This window comes from Ursus maritimus, unplaced genomic scaffold (genome assembly GCF_017311325.1).
Source record: "Ursus maritimus isolate PB19 unplaced genomic scaffold, ASM1731132v1 scaffold_26, whole genome shotgun sequence".
Taxonomy (NCBI): Eukaryota; Metazoa; Chordata; class Mammalia; order Carnivora; family Ursidae; genus Ursus; species Ursus maritimus.
In genome coordinates, this window is record NW_024425119.1 from 20,069,735 (window position 1) to 20,087,699 (window position 17,965).

The window sequence follows — 17,965 nt, forward strand, 5'->3', positions numbered from 1 at the left end:
GCCCCAGCCCTCACCCACTTAAATTCTACCCATCCCACCAAGGCAACCTCACTACAGGGTCCCCTGCAACCTCCAGCCCACCCCAGCCACAGCTCCAGCCAGTCAACAAAAATCACCAGGCATATACCATCTACATAAACGGGACAACCACACACTAAGACCATTCCTTCAAGTTTGGGATAAGGAGCAGTTCTGCCTAATTCATGGAAATGAACACAAAGTCAAGCAAAATGGGGAGACAAGGGAATATACTCCAAAAAACAAGACAAAATGTCAAAAAAAGAACTTAATGAAATGGAGATAACAATACGCCTAACAAGGAGTTTAATGTTCTTAAAAATGGTTGCTAGACTAAGAATGAAAAAACTCTGAGAACTTCAACAAAGAACTGGAAAATACAAAGAACCAGAGTTGAAGAATAAACAACTGAAATGAAAAATACATTAGAGGGAATCAACAGTTGATTAATGGATGCAGAACAGATCAATGATCTGGAAGATGGGTAAGGATAGCACCCAAGCTGAACAGCAAAAATAATTTTTAAAAATGAGGATAAGTTAAGGGATCTGTTAGACAATATCAAGTGAGCATTCATATTAGAGGGGTCCCAGAAAGAGAAGAGACAAAGGGGCAGAAAATTTGAAGAAATAGCTGAAAACTTCCCTAAGGAAGGAAATAGACATCCAGATTCAGGAAGCACACAGAGCACCTTAACAAGATGAACTCAAGAAAGTCCACACCACAACACACAATTAAAATGTCCAAGGTTAAAGATAAAATTGTAAAAGCAAGAGAGAAACAAAAAGTTATGTATAAGAAAAACCACATAAGGCTATCAGCTGATTTTTTGGCAGAAACTGCAGGCCAGAAGAATGTGGTATGATACATTCACAGTGCTGAAAGGAAAAAATCCTGCAATCAAGAGTACCTAGCAAGATTATCACTCAGAATTGAAGAAAAGATAGAGTTCACAAACAAAAGGTAAAGGAGTTCATTACCACTAAACTGGCCTTACAAGAAATACTAAAGGGACTTCATTAAGTGGAAAAGAAAAGGCCATAATTAGATGTAAGGAAATTCTCAATAAAAAGATGTAAAACATGGCAACATATACATAAACCATGGAGGGGGTGTGAAAAAGTTTTTAGAATGTGTTCAAACTTAAGTGACCATCACCTAATATACACTGCTTTATACTTAGAATGTTAATATATGAACCTCATGGTAACCACAAAGACAACACCTGTAATAGGTAAAATAAAGGAAAAAAATACAGTATACAGAATATAGTCAATGGTACTGTAACAGTGTTATGTGGTGACAGATGGTAACTACACTTGTGATGGGCATGGTATAACTTACAGAGTTGCTGAATCACTATGTTGTACGTTTGAAACCAATTAACATTGTGTTAACTCAAATAAAAGAAATAAGGAATTTAAAAAATAGGGGCTCTAGGTTGGCTTGTCAGTGGAAGATACAACTCTTGATCTCAGGATTGTGAGTTTGAGCCCCACATTGGGCATAGAGATTACTTTTTAAAAAATTTTAAAAACAAAACAATAAAAAGGCTAACTTTAAAAAAATGGGGGAAAAAGTAACAATAGAAAGCCAAACAACACCACAGAAAGTCATCAATCACAAAGAAAGCAAGAAAAGAGAACTACAAAAACAACCAGAAAACAATCAACAAAATGGCAATAAGGACACAGCTATCAATAATTACTTTGAATGTAAATGGTCTAAATGTTCCATTCAAAAAACAGAGGGTGCTGGAATGAATTAAAATACAAGACTCAGGGCGCCTGGGTGGCTCAGTCGGTTAAGTGCATGCCTTTGAATCAGGTCATGATCCCAGGGTCCTGGGACTGAGTCCCACATCAGGCTCTCTGCTTATTGGGGAGTCTGCTTCTCCCTCTCCCTCTGCTGCTGCTCTCTGTCAAATAAATAAATAAACTCTTAAAAAAAAAAAAAAAAAAACAAGACTTAGTATATGCTGCCTAAAAGAGACTGACTTCAGACCTAAAGACACATACAAATTAAAAGTGAAGGGATGGAAAAACATATGCAAAATGGAGGCAAAAAGAAAAGCCAAGAAGCAGTACATATATCAGACAAAATAGACTTTAAAACAAGGACTAGGGCAGTCAAAGGGCATTACATAATGATAAAGGCACAAATCCAACAACAAGACATAAAAAGCGTAAATATCTATGCATCCAACACAGGAGCATGTAAATACATAAAGCAAACATAACCAAAGAGAGAAACTGACAGTAATACAATAATACAGAGGAATGTTAACACACCACTTACATCAATGGATAGATCATCCAGGCAGGTGAACAAGGAAACTGTCTTCGAATGACACATGAGACTAGATGGACATAACAGATATATACAGAACATTCTATCCAAAAAGAGCATATTACACATTCTTTTCAAGTGCACACAGAGCATTCTCTGGGACCTATCACATTAGGGGACAAAATTAAAATAAGCCTCAATAAATTTAAGACTATGGAAATCATACCATGCATCTTTTCCAACTGCAACAATATGAAACCAGAAATCAATCACAGGAAAAAAAACTAGGAAACACACAAACATGTGGAGGCTAAACATGCTGCTACATAACTAATGGGTCAACAGATAAGAAATTTTTAAAAATACATGGAGACAAATGAAAATGAAAACACAACTGTCTAAAATCTTTGGGACATATGTTAACTAGCATTTAAATAAAAATTTGAAACAAAAAAGAAATCTTTGGGACACAGCAAAAGCAGCTTTTTTTGTTGGTTTTTGTTTTGTTTTGTTTTTTTAAGATTCTGTTTATTTGAGAGAGCATGCACAAGTGGGTGGGAGGAGAGGGAGAAGCAGACCCCCCTGAGCAGGGAGCCTGACACAGGGCTCAATTCCAGGACCCAGACATCATGACCTGAGCCGAAGGCTGACGCTTAACCAACTGAACCACCAGGCACCCCAAAAACAGTTTCAAGAGGGAAATTTATTACCAATACAAGACTATCTCAAGACAAGAAAAATCTCCAATAAACAATCTAATATACCTAAAGGAACTAGAAAAAGAACAAAACCCAAGGTAAATAGAAGGAAAGAAATAAGATCAAAGCAGAAAGGAAACAGAGACTAAAGAAAAGATAAAGGAAACTAAAAGTTGGTTCTTTGAAATAATAAAGGAAACGATAAACCTTTACCCAGACACTCATCAAGAAAAAACAAGAGAATCCATATAAAATCAGAAATGAAAGCAAAGTAACAATTAACACCCCAGAAATACAAAGGAATGTCAGAGAATATTATGAAAAATCAGATGCTAACAAACTGGACAACCTAGAAGAAATGGATAAATTGCTAGAGACATGATTCTCTGAAACCGAATCGGGAAAAATCAAAGTCTGAACAGACTAAGTACTAGTAACAATATGGGAGTGATAACCAAAAAACTAGCAACAAAGTCCAAGACCAGATGGGTTCACAGATGAATTCTACCAAACATGTATCCCCTCAAAGTATACCAAGAAACAGAAGAAAGCAAGCTTCCAAATACATTCCATGAGGCCATAATTACCCTGATACCAAACCAAAGACAACACACAAAAAGAAAGCTACAGGCCAATATCACCTATGCACATAGATACAAAATTTCTCAACAAAATATTAGCAAACCACATTCAACAACACATTAAAAGGATCATTCACCAGAATGAAGTGGTATTTATTCCCGGAATACATGGATGGTTCAATATTTGCAAATCAATCAATATGATACTCATTTACAAGAGGTAAAATAAAAACCATGTATCATCTGAATAGATGCAGAAAACACATCTGACAAAATTCAGCATCCGTTCATGATAAAAACTCCAAAAAGTAGGTGTAGAGGGAACATATTTCAACATAATAAAGGCCATACATGAAGAATCTAGAGCTCACATTACATTCAATGGTGAAAAACTGAGAGCATTTTCTCCAAGGTCAGGAGCAAGACAAGGATGTCCACTTTTATTCAACATAGTACTGGAAGTCCTAGCCACAGCAAGAAAAAATAAATAAATCCATATTGGTAAGGAAGAAGTTAAAATATCACTATTTGTAGATGACATTATACTATACATGGAAAACCTTAAAGACTCCATGAAATTATTAGAATAAATTAATTCAGTAAAGTTGCAGGATACAAAATTAATACACAGAAATCAGTTACATTTCTATACACTAATAACGAAGTAGCAGAAAGATAAATTAAAAAGACAATTCCATTTACAATTGCACCAAACATAATAAAATGCCCAGGAATAAACTTAACCAAGGAAGCAAGAGAACCTATACTCTGAAAACTATCAAACACTGATGGAAGAAACTGAAGATTACACAAGCAAATGGAAAGATATTCAATGCTCATGGATTGGAAGAATACTGATAAACTGCCTACTACACAAAGCAATCTACAGATTCAGTGTAATCTCTATCAAAATACACCATTTTTCACAGAACTAGAACAAATAATCTTAAAATTTGTATGGGACCACGAAAGACCTCAAAGAGTCAAAGAAATCTTGAGAAAGAACAAATCTAGTTCAAATCACAGATTTTAAGATATACTACAAACCTGTAATAATCAAAACAGTATGGTACTGGCACAAAAACAGATACAGATCAATGAAAAAGAATAGCCCAGAAACAAACCCACCCTTATATATCTGGTTAATCTATGACAAAGGATGGAAGAATATAGAGAAAAAGACACTCTCTTCAATACATGGTGTTGGGAAACCTGGACCACTTTCTTCCCATATACAAAAACAAATTCAAAATGGATTAAAGACCTAAATATAAGACCTGTAACCATAAAATTCCAGAAGAGAACACAGGCAGTAATTTCTCTGACATCGACCATAGCAACATTTTTCTGAATATGTCTTCTTGTGCAAGGGAAACAAAAGCAAAAATAAATTACTGGGACCACAGCAAACCAAAAAGCTTTTGCACAGTGAAGAAAACCATCAAGAAAACTAAAAGATAATCTACTGAATGGGAGAAGATATTTGCAAATGACATATCCAATAAAGGGTTAGTATAAGATATATGAAGAACTTACACAACTCAAAACCAAGGGGAAAAAAAACCCATAATCCAATTAAAAATGGGCAGAAGACCTGAATAGTTTTCCCAAATAAGACCTACAAACAGTCAACAGGCAGACACATGAAAAGATGCTCACCATCACTCATCATTAGGGAAATGCAAATCAAAACCACAGTGAGACATCACTTCACACCTGTCAGAATGGCTAGAATCAAAAACACAAGAAACAAGTGTTGGTGAGGATGTGGTGAAAATGGAACCCTTGTACGCTGTTGGCGGCAATGCAAACTGATGCAGCCACTGTGGAAGACAGTATAGAGGTTCCTCAAAAAGTTAAAAACAGAACTACCACATGATCCAGTAATTCCCCTACCAAGTACTTACCCTCAAGAAACAAAAACACTAATTTGAAAAGGTACATGTACCGCTACGTTTATAGCCATGATATGGTAGCATCCCAAGTGTCCACTGATATGCCATTGTGGTATATATATACAATGCAGTATTACTCAGCCATAAAAAAGAATGAGATCTTGTCATTTGCAACAATAAATGGACAGAAGGTATTATGCTAAGTAAAATGAGTCAAAGACAATACCATAGGTTTTCACATATATGTAGAATCTAAGAAAAAAAAGCAAAGGAATAAACGGAAAGCAGAAACTGACCCACAAATATAGAAAACAAACCAATGTTTGCCAGAGGGGAGGGAGGTGGGGAGATGGGTAAAATGGATGAAGGGGAGTGGAAGTACGGGCTTACAGTTATGGAATGATTAAGTCATGGGGTGAAAGGCACAACACAGGGAATATACAGTCAACAGTACTGTAACAGCATTGCACGGTGACAGATGGTAGCTACACTTGCAGTGGGCAGCACAGTGCAGACTTATGGAATCACTGTGCTGTACCCCTGACACTAATGTAATATTATGTGCCAACTCTACTTCAATTAGAAAAACCATGAACTCACCAATGTCTTTACAACAATTATCACACATTTTGTCGCATGCTTCTGAATTCCACACTTCATCAAAATGTTGAGCTATCAATACACGGCGACACCTGCAAACACATTTAGAGATACAAATTACTAAATGACCTGATAAGTTTTAAAAATCCCTATTTCAAAACACAGAATTATACATTATATTAGTTTCCTAATGCTGTCATAACATTACCACAAGCTCAGTGGCTTAAAACAACACAAATTTATTATCTTAAATTTCTATAGAAGTCTGACATGGGTCTCTCTGGCTTAAAATCAAGGTGTCAGCAGGAATGGATTTCTTCTGGAGGCTCTAAGGGAGAATCTGTTTTCTTGTCCTTTCCAGTTTCTAGAGACTGCATGAATTCTTGGCTCATGCCTCCCTTTCCTCCATCTTCAAAGCCAACGACCTTCCCTGCTTCCTTCCACATTTAAGGACCCTTGTGATTATCCTAGACCCATCCAAACAACCCAGGGTTATTATACCCTAGTCTCTGGGGGCTATTCTCCTACCTACCACATAATTTTTTCTGTATGTATTTTTACCACATAATTTTTTCTGTATGTATTTGATAAATACTTCTTTTAGAAGTTGTCTAAGATTCCCTTTGAGATTCAATACTGTGCAAAAATTAAGAGAATTTTCCTGATAGCAAAGCAGTTTCTTGTATTTTAGCAGTTTCTTGCATTTGACTCTAAACCCCAAAATATGCTTCTTGGGAATCTACTGGATATCTAAGGAAATTTTCATTTTCTTATTTAACTAGATTGTTGCACCACCTATAGGAAAGAAATGACATTTTCTGTCACAGTCCAATCACTGGTTATCAGTTCAAAATTTTAGAGTCCTTTTTAGGATGACCAATAAGAGTATAAAAATGACTAATACTGAAAAGCCATCAGGGAACTATGCGGTCTAACTAAAACCACCCCAAATAGATTTATATTTATTTCTTAAGGAGAAACTTAACCCTGCTCTCAACTATTTCATCAGCCCATCAGCTGGTGAGATGGTACCTGTTACCAAGCTCAGCTCTCAAAATGCCTACCATACATACCTTTTCAAAATTAGTAAAGCATGTAGCTGTATTTCGGAGCCAGAGAGAAAAGGGGCTTGGACTCATTTGTATCAAAACTTTCAATAAAAGGGGGATGGATGAAATAAGGTGAAGGGGATTAAGAGGTACAATCTTCCAGTTATAATATAAAGATGACTGGGGGATGTACTATACAGCAGAGGGAATATAGTCCTTAATATTCTAACAGCTCTGCTGGGTGACAGAGGGTCACTAGACTTACTGTGGTGACCATTTTGTAATATATATGAATACTAATTCACTATGTTGTACATGTGAAACTAATAAATATTATATGTCAATTATTCTTTAATTAAAATCAGCATCTCAATATGCTTGTTTTACTTTAAAAAATAACTCCAATAAAAAAGCGTTTTGGAGGATTATCAGGGAGAGAGAGAATCTCTCTTCTTGAATTAAGGCAGATGCTGAGGGTTCATGTACTGACATTTGCTTTTACAGGTTTGTACTTGATATTCTACAGTGTATTTACTTACTGAGCAAGTACTCAAAGTAATTTCATATAGTGCTTATGTTTAAGTGACAAGTTATAAAAAGGTATGTGGCTTACTTGCTTATGTTTTGACAGTATGACACCATCTCATAAAGCTTCTGTTGTCCTACATTTTCCATCACCACCATTGAACTTATTCTGAATATATCTCCAAAGCCATAATACAAAATACAGTCCGCTTTCATGTCATCTCGACCTGTAGTGTGAGAAATCGATTGCATAATTACTTGAAAATTTCAAAATATGCAAAAATAATATGTATAAAATCAGCTGACAATGCTTCACAGTCTACATATATCACATCTAGAAATTTCAGAGAAATGAAAGTTAATTTTTAATACCTGCCTTCAAATTATAAAAAGAAAAAATGACTAAAGAGACTTATCAACAATCAGCTTTATAACTTAAAAAAATATGTGCATAACCTAGTTACTGAAGTTATAAACTTGAAACCACTAATTAAAAATTCAGAAGGCAAAGATGGACATCAAATTATCTTAGCAAACATAGGAAACAATTCATAACACTCCCATACAAGTAAGATAAGCACTTAAGTACATAAGTACAATTAAGCATAAAACTGCAAAAAAAAAAAAAAAAAAAAAAAAACCAACTAAAAATTAAAATAAAAAAAACTGCAAAAAGGACTTCATTGTTCTAAAATACTAGCTAATAAAGAAGATTAAAAATACAGAATTGTTAAACATCATCTATAGTATAATTTTTAGAAAAGCTTTGTTAAAAGTTACTTCTGGATAGGAGTTGTACATACCTGCACGTCCACTCTCTTGGTAATAATTTTCAATAGATTTACTCATTGAATGATGGATAACAAACCTCACATCTGGTTTATCAATTCCCATACCAAATGCAACTGTGGCCACTACTACCTAAAATGTTTTAACATTTTATGTTAATTAAATCAAGTTAAAATATTTTTAAATGTTAACTAGGCTTCTATTGAAGATATATACTTAACCTGAATTTCATTGGCTGACCATCTTCGATGAACATTGGTTTTATCTTCTGGTTCCATATTGGCATGGTACGCTCCTGCTTGAATTCCCAGTTTCTGTAAACTAACTGTAACTTGTTCAGAGTCTTTCTGAGAAAAGCAATATATAATTCCTGTAGTAAAATACGTTCAATTGTTAAGTATATAGAATTTTTAACACACATTCAAGATACTAAATTGGGAGAAAAAGATTTAGGAAAGATTCCAAGGTCCTGAACACATAATGACTTTCTCACATAATTCAAGATTTGACCAAGCAGCCTGCTCAAAAGCACAAATAAGCCCTGGGCCACCAGTGCTGGTTCCCATTATCTCTTTTTTCTCTCGAGTATGGTATGAAAAGTTTCATGTGCAAGTGACTGGAGATCACTGCATCGAACACAGCTAACAGGTTTCTCTATTTGCAGGGCTAGCCAGAACTTCTCACGTGCTGACTGACACACCCTGCGAAGCTCCAGGAGGGATAAAGAGCTGCGGCCTTTCCCAAACTTGACCCTGGAGATCCTTTCACCCAGGGCACCATTAGTAGCTCCTGAAAATCTGTAGAACAGCTTGGAAATGCTACTTTTACACAAACTCTGTGCTTCAGTAACACCTGTCTATGCATTAATCCTGGAACATGCAGACAAATACTCTCAACTCCATCTACAGTTAACTCATTCAATATGTACTGTTTATTCCTTAATGTGTCCTTTGCTATTAAGGACTGTATATTATATCCCTTTGGAAAATCACACCTTAACCTTCTGTCTTATACACAGCGGATACTTACTAAACATGTGCTCTTGGTAATTAGCATTATGTCATTAGGTCCACTATTTAAAGCAATTAGGTGCAAATAAACAAAAATAAATCAGTTTTATGACTCTTATAATCTGTCCCATGAGCAAATGACACACCCAGTTTCTAAGATCACCAAGCAAATTAATTTTATCCTACCATTTTCAAGTACCTTCTGCCATGCACTAATATTTTTGGTTGTTAATAATTTATCAGTAGATCAGTGTAATATTAATTACTTCTCAAAAGTTCTTGCTCAGTCTTCAAAGTTGGTTTGTTTTTTATTACCTGATTGCCCTTTGTATCTCCCATTAATGAGCTTTACAATATCCTCGATAAAATCTTCGGTGTTGGAGGGCTTCTGCCGAATCTAAGAAAAAGCTAACTTATTACAAAGTAAATTAATGAGCACCATCCATGTAGCTGTTTACTTAAAACTTTCAGGGTGCCATACTTTTATGGGCACAGTGCTTTTTCTCATTCTTACATTTACCTCCCTGACTCTTCTTGATTCTTGGTTTTGAATTTACCAGGGAAGAAGCAGCAAACTTATAAAGATGGAGATCTTTTTATTTTATGGGTTTTTTTTTGTTTGTTTGTTTTATTTGAGTAGGCTCCATGCCCAGTGTGGGCAAACGAGATCACAAACGAGATCAAGACCTAAGCTGAGATCAAGAGTTGGATACTTAACTGACTGAGCCACCCAGGTGCCCCTATTTTCTGATGTTACTTTTATAAAAACATAAACCCTGGCATAAATAACTTCAGTGAAAACTCAGAAAAATATTATCTATTCTTTTAAAAGGATTGGAAAGAAAGGAAAAAAAAAACAGCTATTAAGCTATATAATCTAAATGGAGTATCAGCAAATCTTTAATGGCATATTAATATTGTATTATTTTGTAATAACTTCAAGAAATGTCATTAGGGTCCTTGGTATCAATCTACTCCTTCCCTCCATCCCTGCATAAGAATGTGCATCAATTTCACAAGGCGATGTCTTTTATTTAACCCAACAAAGCAACAGAGATACATGAAGAAAGCATTAATTACTGATCTGCTTATAATCACCTCAAGATTTTAAAAACTTTTAAACAGAGTTAACTGTTAGTCATGTAAATAAACACAATGAAAAGGTCACCTCTGCTGCAATCCTTTATGAAAATAATAAACTGACATAGAACTTACAAACCTCATAATAAAGATTCGGCCGATTAAAAGAAGCCGTGAAAGTAAAACACTTTTCCACACACAGTATTTTCTGGGCATCCTTCAGAACATGGCTTGTCGCGGTTGCAGTCAGCCCCATTAGCGCTGTGTTAGGGAACTGCCGCTTCAAGATACCAAGTGCCTTGTAATCTGGAAAAGAGAAAACACCAAGTGACCCACTTTCTACCCTTAAGGAGTAAATGACATCTTACCATTACGCAGTTAAGCAATGGTTGCTGGATTGTCTTTCCCCAGCTCCCAATATCTAATCTGCACTTGGCTGCCTGGCCTTTCTGAGTAGACAGACATTAGGCTACTTCTAACGGGTTCTTCAGAAACACTGTTCTGGCCCGCAGGCGAACTCGCTGTTGAAGAGAGGGAATACTCAAACATTTCCAGTAAGCTGTGCACTGCTCTGCACCCTTTGACCAGCGGCTTCAAGAGGCAGGGGGAGTGGCCATAGCGTGTGAATCTCTTACAACTGACAAGAGATAAAAGAGGCCATCAGCCAAACCCCTTCTACCACCACTATCCCCCAAGTGTGGCAAATTCAGACCAGAAAACTTTTGGTGAAGGCGCTGGTTTTTATAAAACTTATTTCCGGGAAACCATTCTGGGCTCATATTTGCCGTGAACGTTTCCATCACTAGATGAGTTGTCCTTAAGTACCTGAATTACTTGGAGAAAGTGGAAAGAAACTGTGGTTGAAACTGCTAAATGCAAAGCTAGAGGACTACTATGAAAACAGAGAAGGCTGTGGTTGGGGAATTGTGAAGGTTTCAAGGAGGTAACATTTGAGTTGGGTCTTGAAGGACAAGCAGAAGCTCACTAGGAAGGGTAGAAGAAATCACCAGGCGGAAACACAGCACATACACTGCAAAGACGCCAGCATGAAATGACCCAGCACAGTCAGACAACAGCCAGCAGGTCCACTGAACTAACTCACAGACTGTCCAGCTGGGTGCATCTACTGTCAGCTCCAGGAAGCTGGGAACCATGTTCCCTGTATGGCTCCAAGTGAAAGCTAGTCCCAAAGAGGACCTTGTGCAAGGTGGAGCAGGCAGAAGTGAACCAGCTGCCATGACTCTCTGAAGATCTCTCCAGGCAGATGGGATGAAGGACAGCTGCCGAGGCAGCCAGCCAGTTCTAGCTGGTCCTAGTTTTTTTCCACTCTTCCCTCAGCTCTTCTTCCCAACTGTAGGCCTTGCCCATCAACGGGCCCCACTAGATGCTTGGCTGCAGACCCACAGTGCTGACAGCTACTCGGAGGAGAGAGCTTACCAGAGACCTCTCATGAGCTTCCCCTTTGTGGCTCCCTCTGGCACCGGCCATGCCAGCTAGATTCCCCTACAAGCTCCAGCTGATCTGCCACACCAGCGCTTCAGGAAACCAGGGATTTCCTCTGATCCTCCATCCTTCACTTCCCCTGCTCCTCACACCATTCTACAGGGTCTGCTTCCTAACATAAATCCCTGATCACCTGCCATTCATAGTAGCTCTGCTTCCCCACCTGCACCTTGACTGATACCGTTACACTGAAGAGCACAGAAAGGCTTAAGTAAGACTGGGAACAACATGGTCCATTGACTCTAAGGAGCTAGAACTTCATCCTATAGGAAATGAGTCACCATGTAATTTTTAAAGCACACAAGGGATATAAACAGACTCATCTTTGGTGGCAGTGCAAGGTAGGGGCTGGAAGAGGCAAAAGACTAAAGAAAGGGAAAGCAGTTCAAAGATGGCAGCAGCAGAACAGAAACCAATAGAAATATGAAACAAAGCATGACACTGCAGACAGAGCAGAACGAAAAGACTGAAGAGAAGCCCAAGAACTAGAACCCCATAGGTTCTGGTGACTACTGGGATATGGGCCCTGGGGGAGACGGAGTGGGGAGCAGGGGGAGGGAAGGTGAGGGAAAGNNNNAAAGAGTCCAAGATTCATCCATTTGTGCCAAGCATGTCTCCAAGCACTGAAGATTAAGTGGTGAACAAAACTAGGATGCTATGCAAATGGAAGTACAATTCAAGCAAAGAAACCAGACAAAACAGAGTAAACCCATAAGTATGTTATTATCAGAGAGTAAGGAGGACTCATAGTGGTAAGCCCAGTATAGTAGGAATATAAGGAGGGAGGAAGGAAGAATAGAAAATCAGGTAGAGACAAATGGGACAGACCACATATAGCCCTATAGACCCCAGTTAAGAATATGGAATTTATTCTAAGTACAAAGAAGATCTGCCAGGCAGTTTAGGAAGGGAAGTACAGGGTTTGATTTATATATAGAAAGGACTCATAGTGGTAAGCCCAGGATAGTAGGAATATAAGGAGGGAGTAAGGAAGAATAGAAAATCAGGTAGAGACAAATGGGACAGACCACATATAGCCCTATAGACCCCAGTTAAGAATATGGAATTTATTCTAAGTACAAAGAAGATCTGCCAGGCAGTTTAGGAAGGGAAGTACAGGGTTTGATTTATATATAGAAAAGACCACTCTGGTTGCTGTGTGGAGAATGAACTATAAAAGGGTAAGACTGGAATCACAGACTAGTGAGGGAGCCATCATAGTAGGCCAGTGGAAAGGAGCCCAAGTGGACCTAAGAGACAGCAGTACAGACAAAGAGAAGTGAACAAACTTCAGATTTGATTCAGAGGTAGAGTTGACAGGACTTGGTGATGGACTGGATCTGCAGAGATAGGATAAACCAAGAGTGATGTCCCACTATTACATTATTTGTTCTCAGCTCCAACTCCACCCTTCTACTGCTCTGCGGCTCTGGAGTGGGGAATCTGCACACTCCATTTCCGCTTTGCCAGCTGGCTGTGGAAGGACAGAGTATGAGGCTGGGGGAGGAAGAAGGGTTTTTGCTCCTTCCTTTCTGCTTCCTGTGGGCTTGCTTGTGTTCTTAAGAACATCACCCCAGAAGGCTTCTTCATCCCCGCAGCAGCACTGGGACTTCAAAGGAGCAACTGAATACAGCTGGCTGATTTTCCAAGCTCTGGAGAACCCACTTCATCACAGGTCCCTGCCACCTCTGCCTCCACTAAGAGACACCAGCACCAGAGAGCTGTGCCTCCTCAGAGGTCGGAGTTTCAGCTCCACAAAGACCCTACTCTCAAGCTTATTACTTCCAACCTTATCTTCCTGTTCAGGAACAAGACAAGGATGCCCACTTTCACTACTCTTCTTCAACACTGCTCCTAGCCAGAGAAATTAGGCAAGAAAACTAAAAGGCATCCATATTGGAACAGAATAAAGTAGAACTGTTGCTATTTGCAGATGACATGCAATTACACATAGAAAATAAAATTTGCAGAACACAAAATGAATACACGATCAGTTGTGGGGTTTTTTTTTTTAAGATTATTTATTTATTTGACAGAGAGAGAGAGAACAAGCAGGGGGAGCAACAGAGGGCGAGGAAGAAGCAGGCTCTCCACTGAGCAGGGAACCTGATGTGGGGCTCAATCCCAGGACCCTGGGACCATGACCTGAGCAGAAGGTAGATGCTTAACCAACTGAGCCCCCCAGGTGCCCTTGTTGTGTTTCTATATACTAATAACAGACTATTAGAAAGAGAAATTAAGAAAATAATTCCATTTACAGTTGCATCAAGAAGAATAAAATGCCAAGGTATAAATGTAACCAAGGAAGTGTAAGACCTATACACTTGAAAACTGTAAGACACTGATAAAAGAAATTGAAAATAACACAAATAAATGGAAAGATATTTGGTCTATGAACTAGAAGATTTAGCACTATTAAAATATCCATATACCCACAGCAATCAACAGATTCAATGCAATCCCTATCAAGAGTCCAATGGCATTTTTCACAGAACTAGAAACAACAAACCTAAAATTTGTATGGAACCACAAAAGGACCCCAATAGCCAAGGCAATCCTAAGAAAGAACAAAGCTGGAGGCATCGAACTTCCTGATTTCAAACCATGTTACTAAGCTATAGTAACCAAAGCGGTATGGTATTAGCATTAAAACACAAACACGGATCAACAAAACAGAATAAAGAACCCAGAAATAAATCCACACATATACGGTCAATTAATTTATGATGAAGGCATCAAGAATATACAATGGAGAAGCAACAGACTCCTCGATAAATGGTATTGGGAAAACTAAGCCACACGCAAAAGAATGAAATTGGAACCTTATACGATATACAAATCAATTCAAAACGGAATAGTCTTGAATATAACACTTGGAACCATAACACTACCAGAAAAAACATAGGGAATGAGCTCCAGACATAGATCTTGGCAACGATTTACTGGATCTGATGACATCAAAAGCAAAGGCAACAAAAGCGAAAATGTATTAAGTGGGACTATATAAAATGCTTTTGTACAGCAAAGGAAACCATCGACATAATGAAAAAGAAACCTATAAACTAGGAGAAAATCTTTGCAACTATATGATAAAAGGTTAACATAAAAACTATACAAAGAACTCATTTGGCTCAATAGCAAAAAAACCCAAAAAATCTGATTGAAAAATAGGCAGAGGATCTGGATAGACATTTTTCTAGAGAAGACATAGAAATAGCCAACAGGTACGAAAAGGTTTTCAGCATCACTAATCATCAGTGAAAACCTCAGTGAAATACCACTTCACACTTGTTAGAATGGCTATCATCAAAAATACAAGAAATAACAAGTGTGGGAGAAAAGAAAACCCTGGTGCACTGTTGGTAGCCATGTAAATTGGTACAGCCACTATGGAAGACAGTACCATGGGCCACCTGGGTGGCTCAGTTGGTGAAGCATTCAATTCATGATTTCGGCTCAGGCCATGATCTCAGAGTCATGAGAATGAGCCCTGCAATGGCTCCGTGCTCAGCAGGGAGTCTGCTTCTCTCTGCCCCACCCTCCCCTAGTGCAAGCGTGCGTACTCTCTAAAATAAACAAATCCTTATAAAAAGAAAAAAAACCAAAACAGTACAAATGTTGCTCAAAAATTTCAAAATAAAACTACCATATGACCCAACAATTCCACTTCTGGGTATTTATCCAAGGAAACAAAACCACTATCTTGAAGAGATATCTACACCTCTCTGTTCACTGGAGCATTATGCATAATAGCCAACCCATGGAAACAATCTAAACAAGCACTGATACATGAATAAAGAAAATATACATAGACGCACAACGCAATACCATCTGGCCTTAAAAAATAAGGAAATTCTGCTACTTACAACATGGATGAACCCTGAGAGCATTATGCTAAATGATAGAAGTCAGAGAAAGACAAATGCTAATATGATGTCACTTATATGTGGAATCTTTGAGAAAAAAAAAAAACAAAAAAACCCCTCAAAGATACAGAGCATACATTGGTAGTGCCAGAGGTGAGGGATGGTGGTGGGCAAAATGGGTGAAGGGGGTCAAAAGGTACGAACTTTTAGTTATACAACTATCTTATACAACTAAGACTAATACAAGGTTGCATGTCAATTATATCTCAAAACTTTTTAAAAAATGGGTACACATTTCTAATAAACAATTAGGAATATAAATCTACAGCTGAAGAGTAACGGGACTAGACACGGGAACAACCGTGACAGCTAGCAGCTAATTCGCAGAGGCAACACAAGTGATGGTGACACACAAGCAATGGTTCTCATCCTAAGTGATCAGACCACTGAGGCTGGAAATACAGGGCAAAGGTGAGAAACCTGATATTTTCAGTAGCTACAGATAACAACTCTTTGGAGTAGTCTGATTAACATGGTGGGGTCTCTAGTAGAAAGGACAGTATATATACTGCCTAAGGCATTTAAATCAAAATTTAAAAAAATAACTGTGCCCCAAATAATTCTGAAGGTAGAGAACTGTATCTTCAGGCCATGAGTCCACCATGCCTGGGGAAGTGTAAGAAAAGGCGAAAACAGATCAGAACGATAGGGAACACTAACATTTAGGGTGGCAGCAAAGGAAGGAGAAGGAAGGCAGTGAGAATGGAAAAGAACCACATCAAAGCCTCCGTCACAGTAACCAGTAACCACGGGAGGTGCAAGTGGTGAGGAGAGAGGTGAACACAGGAAATGCTCCTTCTGCTCCTCCTTCAACTCCGGCTCCAGAAGTTAAGCTAAGTGGGAAGAGGAATGCAGATGAGCCCCCTGGATTAAGCTGGGGGCGGGGGGGACAGTCACCTGTGAGCAGAGTGGTGGAGGCAGAAGTGACTCAGTGAATTCAGAAAGGAAGAAAAGTCGGGGTGCCTGGGTGGCTCAGTCGTTAAGCGTCTGCCTTCGGCTCAGGGCGTGATCCCAGGGTCCCGGGATCGAGCCCCGCATTGAGCTCCCTGCTCTGCTTCTTCCTCTCCCACTCCCCCTGCTTTTGTTCCCTCTCTCTCTGTCTCTCTCTTGTCAAATAAATAAATAAAATCTTAAAAAAAAAAAAAAAAAGAATGGAAGAAAAGGTGAGAAACTGAGATGGTGAGTTTAGAGGATGAGGCGAAAGGAAGAACAGAAATAGGACAACACCATAAGCGGTGGGAAGGTCTGCTATTTCAGTTTCTATCTTTGGTTTTAGGATCTTGGGTTCAAGTGGTGCCTGGGGGCTCAGCTGAGTGTCTGACTCTTTGACAGCTCAGGTCATGATCTCGGTTGTAAGGTGGTACCACTGGATGTGCTCCAGGCTCAGGGCGGAGTCTGCTTCCTCTCCCTTTATCTCTTCCCCCCACACACACTCATTTGCTTCCTCGTTCTCTCCCTCTCTCAAGTTAAATAAATAAAATCTTAAAAAAAAAAAAAGATGGGGTGCCTGGGTGGCTTAGTTGGTTAAGCATCTGCTTTTGGCTCAGGTCATAATCCTGGGGCCCTGGGATCCCGTCCTACATCAGGTTCTCTGCTCAGTGGACAGCCTGCTTCTCCCTCTGCCCCTCCCCGCTTGTGTGCTCTCTTGCGCTTATTCTCTCTCAAATAAATAAATAAATAAATCTTTAAAAATTAATTTAAAAAAAAAAGATGCAGGAGTGAAGACTTTGACAGAGTGAGATCTTAAGAAGGCAAGAAAGGATGAAGTGGGAGGAGTCATGGTAACCCTTATAAGAAATGGTCTCTTTTTGGGGCACCTGGGTAGGCTCAGTCGTTAAACATCTGCCTTCAGCTCAGGTCATGATTCCAGGGTCCTGGGATCGTGCCCCACATTGGGCTCCCTGCTCAGCAGGAAGCCTGCTTCTCCCACTTCCACTTCCCCTGCTTGTGTTGCCTCTCTCGCTGTCTCTGTCAAATAAATAAAATCTTCAAAAAAAAAAAA

The 17,965-nt window shown here is 38.7% G+C and overlaps 1 protein-coding gene across 2 annotated transcripts in view; it reads right to left on the reverse strand.

Moving 5' to 3' along the window:
* RECQL (RecQ like helicase) overlaps window positions 1-17,965 on the reverse strand; it is a 47,603-nt gene that overhangs the window by 4,005 nt on the left and 25,633 nt on the right. For both annotated transcript variants that reach the window (XM_008693110.2, XM_008693111.2), the window contains 6 exons: window positions 10,674-10,840; window positions 9,770-9,851; window positions 8,666-8,814; window positions 8,459-8,576; window positions 7,744-7,882; window positions 6,082-6,173 (listed from right to left, as the gene is read on the reverse strand). In XM_008693110.2, the coding sequence (XP_008691332.2) occupies window positions 6,082-6,173; window positions 7,744-7,882; window positions 8,459-8,576; window positions 8,666-8,814; window positions 9,770-9,851; window positions 10,674-10,840 (747 nt within the window). The remainder of the gene's footprint in view (window positions 1-6,081; window positions 6,174-7,743; window positions 7,883-8,458; window positions 8,577-8,665; window positions 8,815-9,769; window positions 9,852-10,673; window positions 10,841-17,965) is intronic.